The sequence below is a fragment of the Diceros bicornis genome, chromosome 32, assembly GCF_020826845.1.
Source record: "Diceros bicornis minor isolate mBicDic1 chromosome 32, mDicBic1.mat.cur, whole genome shotgun sequence".
In the NCBI taxonomy this organism is placed as follows: domain Eukaryota; kingdom Metazoa; phylum Chordata; class Mammalia; order Perissodactyla; family Rhinocerotidae; genus Diceros; species Diceros bicornis.
Window position 1 is genome coordinate 25,448,123 of NC_080771.1, and position 12,969 is coordinate 25,461,091.

The 12,969-nt window shown below is 42.6% G+C and overlaps 1 protein-coding gene across 7 annotated transcripts in view; it reads right to left on the minus strand.

Moving 5' to 3' along the window:
- Nucleotides 1–12,969, minus strand: part of WDR59 (WD repeat domain 59) — a 94,337-nt gene that overhangs the window by 346 nt on the left and 81,022 nt on the right. For 3 of the 7 annotated variants that reach the window (XM_058528282.1, XM_058528279.1, XM_058528278.1), the window contains one exon: nt 5,643–6,637. In XM_058528282.1, the coding sequence (XP_058384265.1) occupies nt 6,402–6,637 (236 nt within the window). In that variant the 3' untranslated portion in view covers nt 5,643–6,401. Of the gene's footprint in view, nt 1–5,362; nt 5,605–5,641; nt 6,638–12,969 lie in introns of those variants that run through there. The other 4 variants (XR_009216437.1, XR_009216438.1, XM_058528281.1 and 1 more) reach the window with 4 other exon arrangements.

Below are 12,969 nucleotides of genomic sequence, written 5' to 3' on the forward strand. Positions count from 1 at the left end.
AAATTGCAGAGATAAATATACACACACACGCAGGAGTACATGTAAAACAGACGAATAAGGCTGACGGACAGTACCAATGTAAATTTCCTGGTTGTCATATTTACTACATTTATGCAGGATGTTACCATAGGGAGAAACTAGGTGAAGAGTATACAGATCACTCTGTATTATTTCTTACAACTGCATGTGAATCTACAATGACCTAAAAATAAAAAATTCAAAAGAATAAATTCTGGCACAATGAGATGGTGGTGCAGAGAGGTATAAGCTCCCTGTGCTTTTTCTTAACTACAGCTGCTTTCACTCTGGGAAGCAGCACAGAGGCTTACCATACATTTTCTTAATAAGGAGACTGTTGTCATCTCTTTTTGCCTGTGTGTCTGTATTTTTCTGATTTGCGAAAATAAAATAAACCCTGCTTAGAAAATCACATGGGGACAGGGTGGAGAGGACAAAATAGTAACAAAATTTACAATGTTTCTATAATTAGAAAAAACAATAAAGAGATAAAAATCGTCTCTTAAAAATGTGTGGGTCAAGTAACAGACCCGTGTGTGAGCTGAGACATTACTTTCCCTCTCTCTGGGCTGTAGTTATTCCTTCCTCCTGTGCAACGAAGGGTTGAAGGGGTGCAAACAATGAGGACTACATCTCAACACTGCCCCATGCAGGCCCAGGGGGTTGTGGGGCTCCAGCAAGCCTGGGTAGATATTGTGGCCTGGGAGGTGAGTGGTTAGGGAGGAGGCAGAAACACAGGAAAGGGCCCCCTCAGGGGCTCCTTGCCCCAAAGGAAGCCTCATTTCAGGTGCTTGGTAGCAACTCCCAGCAGCAGCAGCAGCAGCAGCACACAAAAGCACACTGGAGAGATGGGGACGGAGCCTGGGGGCCTGTGGGCAAGGGAAAGGTGAGGCCTCCTAGATGTGAGGCCAACAAGGGAGTCTGCCCTCATGGTGGAACAGCCATCAGCCACCCCTCTCGTGGCCTCAAACCCAGGGCTGAGCTCAGTCCTGCCCATTATCCTCCCTAAAGAGCTCTTGACTCTTTCACCCTCCTCTCCATTCGCACTGTCACTGTTTTAATTAAGGCACAGAAACAGACCCCTTCCCAGTGTCCCTTTCCAGTCCTTCCAACTCTAATCTGCATGAGGTCAAATTAAAACCTGACCATGTCTCTCTCTCATTTAATACTCTTCAATGGTTCCCCACCACCTACAGCAATTATTTTTTAAGTGAGATCCTCAAACCACTGGTGTTCCTAATTGGTCTGTGATAATCAAGCCTTCCAGAGGAAAAAGATAAAATAATTTGGTGTATATTTTTTTCTCAAATTGGACACATAATATTAACTATGATTTTAATAAATATCTCATTTCTTAATTAGTATGTTCTCAATCACATCCTCAAAGATTGCGTGTGCGCATATAAAGACTATGCTGGCCATTTCATCTTGTCTATCAAATGACTATGATGTCTATTCAATTTGCATTTTCATTATTACTAGTGTGTATCATATCTCCAATTTACAAAAACGGATCAATGGCTCAAAAAAGGTTAACTGAAAAATAAAAAGTGATGAAAGTAGTAACCAACACTTGGCGTACATCCTAGATGTAACCAGACAACCGGACTTTGGAAAAAACATAGACTATGACTCTATGCATTGGGACAATCAAATCTTTAAGTGCAACCCTGTGGAGTACGTAACTGAAAAGAAGAGTATGAATAGGAGGTATGATGATAAATACCTGAAATCAGATTTTATTCAACTGCTTATCCACTTGCACCTATTCCCCAGTGCGTAGTTTATGAAATTTCCTCAAATCATGGCCATTATCATTTATAACTAAATACATGGCCTCTCTGGAAAATCTATCAAGTGCTTTTCAGACCAAGTGTAAAATAATATCAGTATAAAACAGTTTTTTAATGTTGCGGTTATCAGGAGTTCTTAAGAATGAACTGTGTTGTAAGTGGCTTGATTGACTAGTATTTGAGTCTTCCCAAAACCTGATGATTTTCTTTACTTGTTAGAGAAACAAGCAGATCATGTTATTACTAGGCATATTTCTAAAAGTACAGCCAAATGCCACGACAGAACAAAAAGGGGATTGGGCATCCTATTATGGCTTTTGCAGTTTCTGAGAAATATGCTCGTTTGCCCATCAAACAAAATGCTGAACGAGGTCTTTGGGGAAAAACCTCCCCATAATTTATCATCTATATTTGATTCAAAAATATCAAGAGTTTTATATGAAAATATCAAGAATATCAAGAGACTGCAGACAGGGACACCGACTAGTGTTCAATAACCACCCAACACTTGCTTACGTGTTCTCAATGACCTATAATAATGAGTTCCAGATTTTCTTACTTAAACGGAGGGGGTGGAGAAAAAATAGACCAGATATGGAACCTCACCTATAGATTGTTATATGCCATCAAGCTAAATATAAGGAAATCTTGGTGAAAGACATGGTCTTTGATGATGTGATTCATTTAAACACTTCTGCTGATTTTTTAAAAAGTAAAATTAGTGGTCTGTATTTGTGCGCAATACCCGTTATGCAGTCAGCAGATGATGCAAGACTGATGAGGCCAGGCTTACAGGTAAAGCCCAGACTCCCTGGCACAGCGTGGAGGGCCCACGATGCTCTGACTCCTGCCCCGCTCCCCAGCCTCCTTTCTCAGCCTATGCTCCACCTGTAGGGAACCACGTACAGTGCCCCCTAGGGCCATGCTTGCTTGTCCATCCTTGGCTTCATCCTCCCTGTGCCTTCCTGCTCTTCCTCACCTGGAGAACACTTACCCTTAAACTCAGCCACAGCCTCCTTCTCTGCACATTCTCTGCCTCGGTGGAGTTACTCCTTCCTTCCCTTAAAGGCCAACACTGTGTATGTAAGTACATGTAAGCATTTATATAAACACTTAAATTCCTACTAGATTCTGTGCTCCAGCCGGGCAGAGACCACATTCTGTATATTCATTCATCTTTGTCCAAGTGCTCATCTCATGTTAAATACTTGATGATGTAATCAGACCTTCTTAGATTTAAGAAAAAAATATCAAATCAGTAATACTGTGGTGAAAAACTTGCCAGTATTATGGACTGCCAATCTGATAGATTTATTTCTGATTCTGATAAGGACAGTAGGTTCTAAGGAGAATGAGGAAACTGAGGTGTGTGCTTTCTCCCTGGGATTATCCTTCAAATGTATGTATAAGACCCTTCTGCAGTTTCCAACTTTAAGGAAGGTATGAAAAGGTGAGCCATAAAGTGGGGTTCTATATAACTCTGTTTTCTGAACTAGTTTTCCACGGCTAGCAAAATCAATCATCTAAGAAATTGTTCTGTTGCATAGAGACCACCAATGAGCTCCCTGACCCTTCAGCCCAAGGGCGGCTACAGCATCAGTCTTCTGACAAAATGAACGACTCCTGTCTTTCCCTCAAGTTCCTGGTGCATTAAGCCGCTGAAAAGGAACCAGCTTTCTCCTAAATCCCGCCAGCCACCCAGGGAATCACTGAATAAGGGAAGGAGCTGCCAGCATGTGAACTCATCATCTTCAGACTGAACGCATTTTTCTATCAGACGAAATTTTAAAAATTTCTTAAAGCAACACTGATTCTCTATTTACGTGGCATTACCAACAAAAGCATTAAGCCACTTGTTTTAGGAGGGGTCTGAGGACCGGGGCACGAAATAAAGCTGGTGGTTGCCCAGAAGGCTCATGCTTTCCCCCATTCTTTCCAGCAGGCCACCTACACATCTTTTTGTCGATAGTGCACAAATAAGGCTGCTAGCCCCGTTTCCCTTGCCAAGTTCAAAGGTACTTTGGAACGTTGCTTGTATCATTTTTAAAAACAAACAAAAAAGGATTTAGATGCTTAAGAATACTGACCGTGGCCAGTATCCAGACCAACATGTTTCCAAATGTAAATTTTTTTTTTTTTCGGTAAGGAAGATTCACCCTGAGCTAACATCTGTTGCCAATCTTCCCCTTTTTTCGCTTGAGGAAGATTAGCCCTGAGCTAACATCTGTGCCAATCTCCCTCTATTTTGTATGTGGGTCACCACCACACCATGGCTGACGAGTGGTGTAGGTCTGCGCCGGGGATCTGAACCTGCGAACCCGGGCCACAGAAGCGGAGTGCGCCGAACTTAACCACTACACCATGGGGCCCGCCCCAAATGTTAATATTTTTAAAATATTAGACTTTTGTTCTGGTAACTTGGAAATTCAAAAGGAATACACATACTGAAAGAAGACATTATGTAATGTTCTAAGCTTTAAATTTCTTCATACCCATTATTAAGGTTTTCCAGTTTTAGAAGACAAGGTTCCTGTAACAATAAACTAAAAGAATAAAAACATTGAATTCTTGATGGATACAGATAGGGACAGACTTTTACGTTAGCTTGAGCAGCGGGAAACAGGACAAGATTGTTCTCTGCAAATGGTGTGATTTGAGGAACACAACAGATCTTTTATCTCAGTGTAAATTAGTTCACCTATTCTGTGGTCGCCATTATAGCAGCATCAACACAAGCAAGTGGAAAGCAGAGAGTGAACAAATTCAGATTGCCTTGGCCGCCTCCTTTATCAGCTTCCTAGCCTACCTGCTGCACCTAGTTATTCAGCTCACTCTGTGGAGACGCTGGCATCTGACCTCAGATCAGAGCCCAGGGTTAAACCTCTGCTTTCAACACACAGGATCTAGGCTTTTCTTATGTTATGGTGTTTTGTGTCCAGTAACACAGGGGATGAAGAAGGAGCATCATCCAAAACAGTGTTTTGAAAATGTTTTGACCACAACCTCCAGTAAGAAATAAATTTACACTGTGATCCATTTTACATGTGTGCAAGTGTGTGTGTAAGCACTCATAAACAAGTTACACAAAACAATATTTACCCTAACTATGTATGGTGCCTTCTGATCATTTCTCTTCTACCCTATTTCATTTTTTTTAACATTGATTTTTATCCACTAAATTGCTTTCATAGTCCATTAATGGGGTCCTGACTCGTATTTAAAACACAGTGATGGGGCCGGCCCCGTGACTTAGCGGTTTAAGTGCACGCGCTCCACTGGTGGTGGCCCGGGTTCGGATCCCGGGCATGCACTGATGCACCGCTTCTCCGGTCATGCTGAGGCCACGTCCCACATACAGCAACTAGAAGGATGTGCAACTATGACATACAACTATCTACTGGGGCTTTGGGGGAAAAAATAAATAAATAAAATTATTTAAATAAATAAATAAAACAGTGATGTACAATACATTTTGAGACATGTTTCTTAAGACATATTTCTTAAGTTAATCGATTTGGAATTATAAAATTCTAAGAAACAAATATAAATTTCAGTGAAAATATCAAAAAGATTTCTCTTCTCTGGCACGTACAAAATGTGAAGAGTTGAAAATCATTCTGAAGAATTGGTGGACATGTGAGTCATAACCAGTTGGAACACAGATAAACACCGGGCAAAGTTTGCAAGGGACCCCAAGTGAAGAGTGAAGGTACGTACCGGAACTCAGCCAACCTGCCCAGTGGCACAGAAGACTTGAATATCAAAGCTGCGAAGCCATCTCATTTTCCTTTTGCTAAAAGAAATGATTAAAAGACTCTTGGGGTTGGGAAGAAACTTAAATGTCAAATTCTATTTTCTCCTGTTAGGTAACAAAAGTAAATCAGCACTTCCTTTGAAAAACTGAGCACTGACTTTGGTCCTATTCAAAAGAGTTAATTTCAACTAGAAGTAGGGTAAAAAAAGATTCACTCAAACGTTGTTCAACTGTCTCTGTCCCTTTTTTTTAAACATTTACTAGAATTTTATTAGCCAACGGAGAGCCACTGGAAGAAAAATAACAAACAAAAAATACATCAAGAATCCTTAAGTACATCATATATTTATAACTTAAGTATCATATTTTAAAAGGTCACTGTTCATCGGTTCGGTTCATTAAATGTACCAAGTGATGTCACAGGCCCATTTGTTAACTAAATTAATGTTCACTGTCCTTTGGCTCAGGAGACTGTCCTTTGCATCCGACCTCAGTATCTGTAACGGCATCAGATAGGATGCTGTTCGGTGGTTTAAGGCTAACACCTTAAAGGTAAACACTGCTCTGGAGGCAGGTGCTTTTCTCCAAGAAAACTTTCACCTGGCTACTCAGCTCTGCATGTCTGCCCTCGTCCTCCTCCAGTGACATCCATGCGGCCAACAGCCATACAGAAGAGAAGCAAAGGCTCACGACAGCTGGTGCTGCGGCAGTCTGTGAGGGGAACATACCCCAGTCCGGTTGGGAACGGGTTCTGGAGCCTCTCTCCTGGCAGGGAGCTTGTCACCGGCATTTATGGGATCCTCTGGGATTTCCGACAACTCCCATGGTCTGTAAGCTCAGAAAGTGCTTTCAAGCAGGCAGTGGCACCCACACCCGGTGGGACACACCTCCTGGGTCCGAAACCACTCCATCATGTGGCTAGTGTGTCCACCATGCCCGCAGGTCAGGCAGAAATTGGATGATCCTCGCACTGCCACATGGCAGATGGCACACTGGAACGTGAAGCCTTTGCAGATGGCACACTGCGTGCCACGGACCTCACTCCGGCAGTGGCTGCAGTACACGCCAAACTCTGGAAACGGTTGGAAATGGCCAAAACAAGAGACATGATGAGTTTAGTTCTGCAAAACAAACTGGTATTGTGAGGTAAGAAAGATGTATTCATCTTAGGATTCTACCAATGATTTCAATTTCCTTTTTTTAAACAGCAGAGCCCCTTCTTCTACAATCTCAATAAGTCTCATGAAGAGAAGCCGCTGGCACTGCAGTGGCAGGGTGCAGGCAAAGGGTGCAGCAGGCACCTGGCTCTCAGAGGCCCTGGGTGAAAACCCGAGGGCCTGCAGTAGTGGCAGCTGCATCTCATTCCTCTTCCCACCCCCAACAGCTGCAGGGGCCCAACACATAGAAGGCGGTTAACAAACGTTTGTTGAAAGAACTGAAGGACTCAGTAAACACTGAGGCGAGAGCTGATTTATCTCACAATCTCTTCCCTCCCTGCCTGTCAATGATCGAGCAGCATAAGATGCACCCGGCCAGGACACCGCAGTGCCGCCCCACTCCAGGAGGAAGGGTCAGGACCATCCTGCCACCACTGGTCCCCAGCCTTCTAGAAGAGACCTCACGGCTAATCTCACCATCCACACTTCCCAGCCTACCTCAGTCACTGCCCTGAGTCCAGGCGAACCATGTTAACTGCCCATCTCCCCTGCTCATCCCCTGTGCTCTGGACAGGCGCCTTACACCCCTGCCTGGCCTTGCACTGTGCCACCTCGAGTGCAAACCTCCCACGTGCTTTCTACACTCTTCTTGGAATGGTCCCCTCACCATCTGACCCTAACTAAATTCTGCTGCCTCTGTTGGCCTTGGAAGGAAAGGCTGTTTCTGTCTCAAGTCCTAAGGATGACAGGGGCAGGAGGGACGAGTACACCATTACTGCCTCCAGACTGTCACCTTTCCTCTTTAGGCTAACACCATCTGGCCTCACCAGCCTTTCCTCTTTTTCTCTGTTGTCATCTACTGACATTCTAGACACATGCACCCACGCACTGAAGACTTCTGCTCTTGGTTCTCAGTCTACCTTCCACCCCAATCCTTGGCACGATCTTTGGTGTTTTAAAAATCCACACCACTAACTCTGCACACCTGGCCCCTCAGGTCACTGCCCTCGCATCTCTAACCAACCGCCTTCACTTTCACGCTCGTTCCATCAGCCCCTTTCCAGCTGCAATTTCTCCTTTGGCCAGCCTGAAACATGTGGACCTACTTTATAATCACTTTTTTGCAAATACCCTCAGCTCCTTTGTCCCTCTCTCTCCCTCAAAGGTACCACCTGGCAAAACCTCAACAGTAGATGAGCTCTATCGCCTGCCCACTCCATGTCTGCCCCTAGACTTTCCTGAACGAGGGCCCACCATCAAGACGTGGGACTCACTAACTAGACGCCCACCGAGAGACTCCCAGCTCCACGCCAATGGCTACTTCCTACCCCGGCCATCTTCCGAAAACTCCTCCCTCACACCTTTGCAGCCCTCTCTCTCACTTGATGGCCTCTCACCTCCCTGTGATAAGAGAAGCCTTCGCCTGGGGGCCCTTCATCTCTGCACCCCAAATCTTCCAATCTCGCTAGGTTTGTTCTCCTCTCCTCCACCTCTTACAATAGAGGAAGGTTCTATTAGAGCCAGTTCCTCTGCTTCATGACAATTGATACTCATAAAAAAAAAAGTGCCAATAGCTACTTTTTAAATACACGGTAACTAAGGAAAAATTTTTATGGTAGTCCTAGCTAAGGTAAATCATAAGACAAATCAGACTGGTTTGATAATTTTGGTTTTAAAATAGCTGTCTTCTCTCTCGAAGCATAACTTTTTATATTATGTAAGACTTAGTTTATGTTCTCAAGAAAAGCCTAATTAGTTTAAATTTCTTAAATTTCCTGTACTGGTTTTATTGGTTTGATAAGATTCAACATTAAAAATTATGAGAATGTAAAATCTGTGTGTTCAAGTGAACTGAATTATAATAATGTCTTTTAAAAGGGGTGGTTCAGGACTGGCCCAGTGGCACAGCGGTTAAGTGCACGTGCTCCGCTGTGGCGGCCCGGGGTTGGCTGGTTCGGATCCTGGGCGCGCACCAACGCACAGCTTGTTAAGCCATGCTGTGGCGGCGTCCCATATAAAGTAGAGGAAGATGGGCACAGATGTTAGCCCAAGGCCACTCTTCCTCAGAAAAAAGGGGAGGATTGGCATTGGATGTTAGCTCAGGGCTAGTCCTCCTCACAACAATAAAAAATAAAAAAATGAATAAAAGGGATGGTTCTTTGGCACTTCAGATAACTGTAAATGTTAGTTATTTTCCATGTCTATCTGGGTAAAATTATTAAAATGTCATCTCTTTGAAAAATTCAATATATCATTAGTAATTGTGTTTCTGTATAATGTGTCAGCTTAAACATAATTTCTAAAATCCTTAATAACTTTAAGACCTTGAACTAATATTAGTTAATTAATGAATAATCTTTGGGGGTGTGGACCATCTCTGAGTGGATATAAATTCACGAGGATAGAAAATACAAAAACACTAAGTCACTGAGCATAATTGTATATTTCTCTCTTGCATCTTATTGTTACACATAATGAAATGGCCATTCATTACAGCTGGGGAGGACATGTGGACGCCTTTGGGCCATCCTGGTGTATGGGCCAACTTTCGCCACTCTAGGAGATACAAAGGGACGTGGAGTGCGTTCAAACCCTCAAAGCTGTCAGGGTGTCTTTTACAGGAACACACTGACAAACTTGGGGATCTCAGGGAAGGCTTTGCGGGGGAAACCTGGTAGAGACTAAATGGATCATTCTTGGTTCCTGGTAGACAAACTAGTAAGGACAATAAAAATACTTCTGGCTCATAGAACAACCAAATTATGATTCTCGAGGCTTTACGAAACCTCCAGGCAGAGGCTAACTCCAGAGGCTTAGTGTCATTGGCTTTAGTTTATTAACTATACAGAAGAATTGTGTATATTAATTAACAAAACCTACTACACAAATGTAATGTAAAACAGCCCAACAAATAAGACATTAAATTAATAAACTGAAGCAGAAAATTGCTGTACAAAATTTAGGTGAGTAGATCGCACGTCTGGGGCAGGAACTGGGGCGGGACTGACAAAGCAAAGCAATCACCTTGCTCTGCCACCACTATGACCAAGCGCCACACACCACAATGGAAAAAACAAAAACCAAAAGCATCTTGGATCCAGAGATTTTTTTTTTTAAAAGAATACTCTGTCTAGCATTATCCCCTCAAAATAAATGAAGACTTGAGTCCTTTCTATGAATATCTAATTCCCTAAATGAAAACAACTCTCTCTCTCAAATCTGCTGCTAATATGGGATGGACCCTTGCAGATGTGATGGGCAAGGGAGGAAATTGCTGGTTTTCCACCAGGAGACCAACTGTAGCTTTGGTAACCTTGTCATATTTTTCTTTCAATATCTGCTGTTTGCTGTATTTGGGCAGTCCGACTCTTCCAAAGTAAAAACTTTAAGGATAAAAATACTTTTCTTAATGTTTTTGTCTGTGAGTCTATCTTTCACAATCCTCCCCCATTTTGAAATCTTGTAATTTGTTTGTAATGGCATGGAAACATATTATTCATTCTTGAATATCATTTAAGTCTTCGTAAGCTTATGTTTTAACTCTGTTTGGATTGTAGACTTCTTGATCAACCGCCCCAACCACACTTTACAGTTCTTTGTACAGCCCACGGAACCCAGCATGATGCTTGATAATAGTACATGTCAATAAGAGCTTAGCTGATTGATGGATTGATACATCAGTTACACATCTCTATGATTCATATATTTTCCTGAAAACTAATTTTAAAATACAAATTGCTCCAGGCCATCATTAATCTCTCCCTGATATACTTTCATGCAATTAGATGCCCTGAAAAATATATTGCCCAAATAGCATTTTGTGTTTTTGCATTTCTTCAGGTACACACACCAAAATAATCCATATTAAAATAATCCTTGTTATTCAATATCTAAATCTATGTATCACCCTGGTTTGTTTTTTAAATGAAACTACATACACACACAACTTAAAGAGTCAAATAATTTTATACATCTTATTACCAAAATCAGCATTTCCTTCCACCCCCACGCCCATCACTCCCTAGAGGAAATCCTTGCAACCAATTTAACTGTTTTTGTTATATCTCTAAACAACATGTTTATAAAGCTATTTCTTAATTTTCATATTTAAGCATTATCCATTGACTGACTGCAGTGGAAGCTCTCTGTAACTCCCCAATCTCCCCAACCACACACATACCACCTGTCCCTCATCTTCCCCATACAGATACTCTTATCCTTTGGTTGGATCAGTACCGTCATCCCTCGGTATCCTTGTGGGATTGGTTCCAGGATCCCTGCAGATACCAAAATCCACAGATGCTCAAGTCCCTTATATAAAATGGCATAGTATTTGCATGTAACCCATGCACATCCTCCCATATAGTCTAAGTCATCTCTAGATTACTTATAATACCTAATACAATGTAAATCTTGTGTAAACAGTTGTTACAATGTATTGTTTAGGGAATGACCATAAGAAAAATTCTGTATATGTTCAGTACAGATGCAACCATAGTAGGCCTTTCCATCGCCGTTGGTTGAACTCATGGATGCAGAACTCGCAGATATGGAGAGCTGACTGTATTCTGTTTTTACATTATTTATCTAGGTAAACATTATTCAAGCCAAGACATGTACCACGACAACTATTCCTTTCTTGCACATTTTGTTTTTCCTAGAGTTAGTAAGTGTCATGTTTTTTTTCACTGGCTTAGTTTGCTATGTACTTATTAATAATTCATCTCCAAACTCTCCCTCAAATATCTGAATCTTCTATAAATACAGCGAACACTGAAATACACTATATATTTTTCCAATTTTCTCTTCTTGGAGACAATGCTCCCGAAGGTTCAAGCTGGACTGGTCTTCTCTAAGTCTCCCTTCACCATCAATCCGAATCCCCAGTTTCCTGGACCGAATCTATTCTCCTTCTTAGATGGGCTGATGTTTACCTTCACACTTGATTGATAATCCAGGTACAGAATACTAGGCTAGGAATCATTTTCTTGTGAATTTTGAAGGCACTGCTACATCATCATCTGGTTTCCAGTACCTAGTTCACTGCTCCTGAGAAATGTGATGCCATTCATATTGCTCATCCTTTGTATGTGACCTGTTTCTCTCTCTGGAAGCTTCTGGGATCTTCTCTTTATCCCTGGGTCTTTCTTCATTCATTATGCCAGCTACTTGGTGGGCCCTTTCAATCCGGAAGTGCGTTTACCTTCTCCGGAGAATGAACTTCCAGTTTTTTGTTGGGGTAGAGGAAGGGTAATAACCTGCTCTACAGACTAGGAGTGGGGACCTGGGGACTCTAAAAAGGCCATCAAACAATACTCTTGTTTTTAATCTTACCTTTGTGCCACTTCCAGAGGTACCGAGTACCACTAATTCCTGAGCCATTTGGGGGTTCTGCCATGTATCTTACTGTTTTTCTGCCTGCCAGTTCAGTTTTCTCAGGCTCTGTAAAATCAGCTACCACTAACCTATCTGCCTGGCAAGTCCCAAATGTTATTGCCAACATTATTTCTCCTTGCACGGTATGCCTTTTCAAAAAAGCCCTATTTAGATACTTTGGTGAGGTCTGGGGAGAGAGGAAATCAATGTGTGTTCAGTCCACTCTTTCTGGTAGTCTTCCATGTCACCCTTTAAAAAACATCTCTGGGGGCCGGCCCCGTGGCTTAGCGGTTAAGTGCGTGCGCTCCGCTACTGGCGGCCCGGGTTTGGATCCCGGGCGCGCACCAACACACCGCTTGTCCGGCCATGCTGAGGCAGCGTCCCACACACAGCAACTAGCAGGATGTGCAACTACAATATACAACTATCTACTAGGGCTCTGGGGAGAAAAAGGGAAAAAAAGGAGGAAGATTGGCAATAGATGTTAGCTCAGGGCTGGTCTTCCTCACAAAAAAAAAAAAATCTCTTTTCGGGGCTGGCCCCATGGCTGAGTGGTTAAGTGCGCGTGCTCCACTTCAGCCGCCCAAGGGTTCGCAGGTTCCGAGCCTGGGCACGCAGGGACATACCACTTGTCAAGCCATGCTGTGGCAGCATCCCATATAAAGTAGAGGAAGATGGGCACGGATGTTAGCCAAGGGCAATCTTCCTCAGCAAAAAGAGGAAGATTGGCATCAGATGTTAGCTCAGGGCTAATCTTCCTCAACAAAAAAAAAACAAACAAAAAACAAACATCTCCTTTTAGCTTCTTTCCTATCACAGTCTTGCTTTTCTTCAAAACTCACTGGTGTCTCATTCTAAGTCTCTGTTTCTG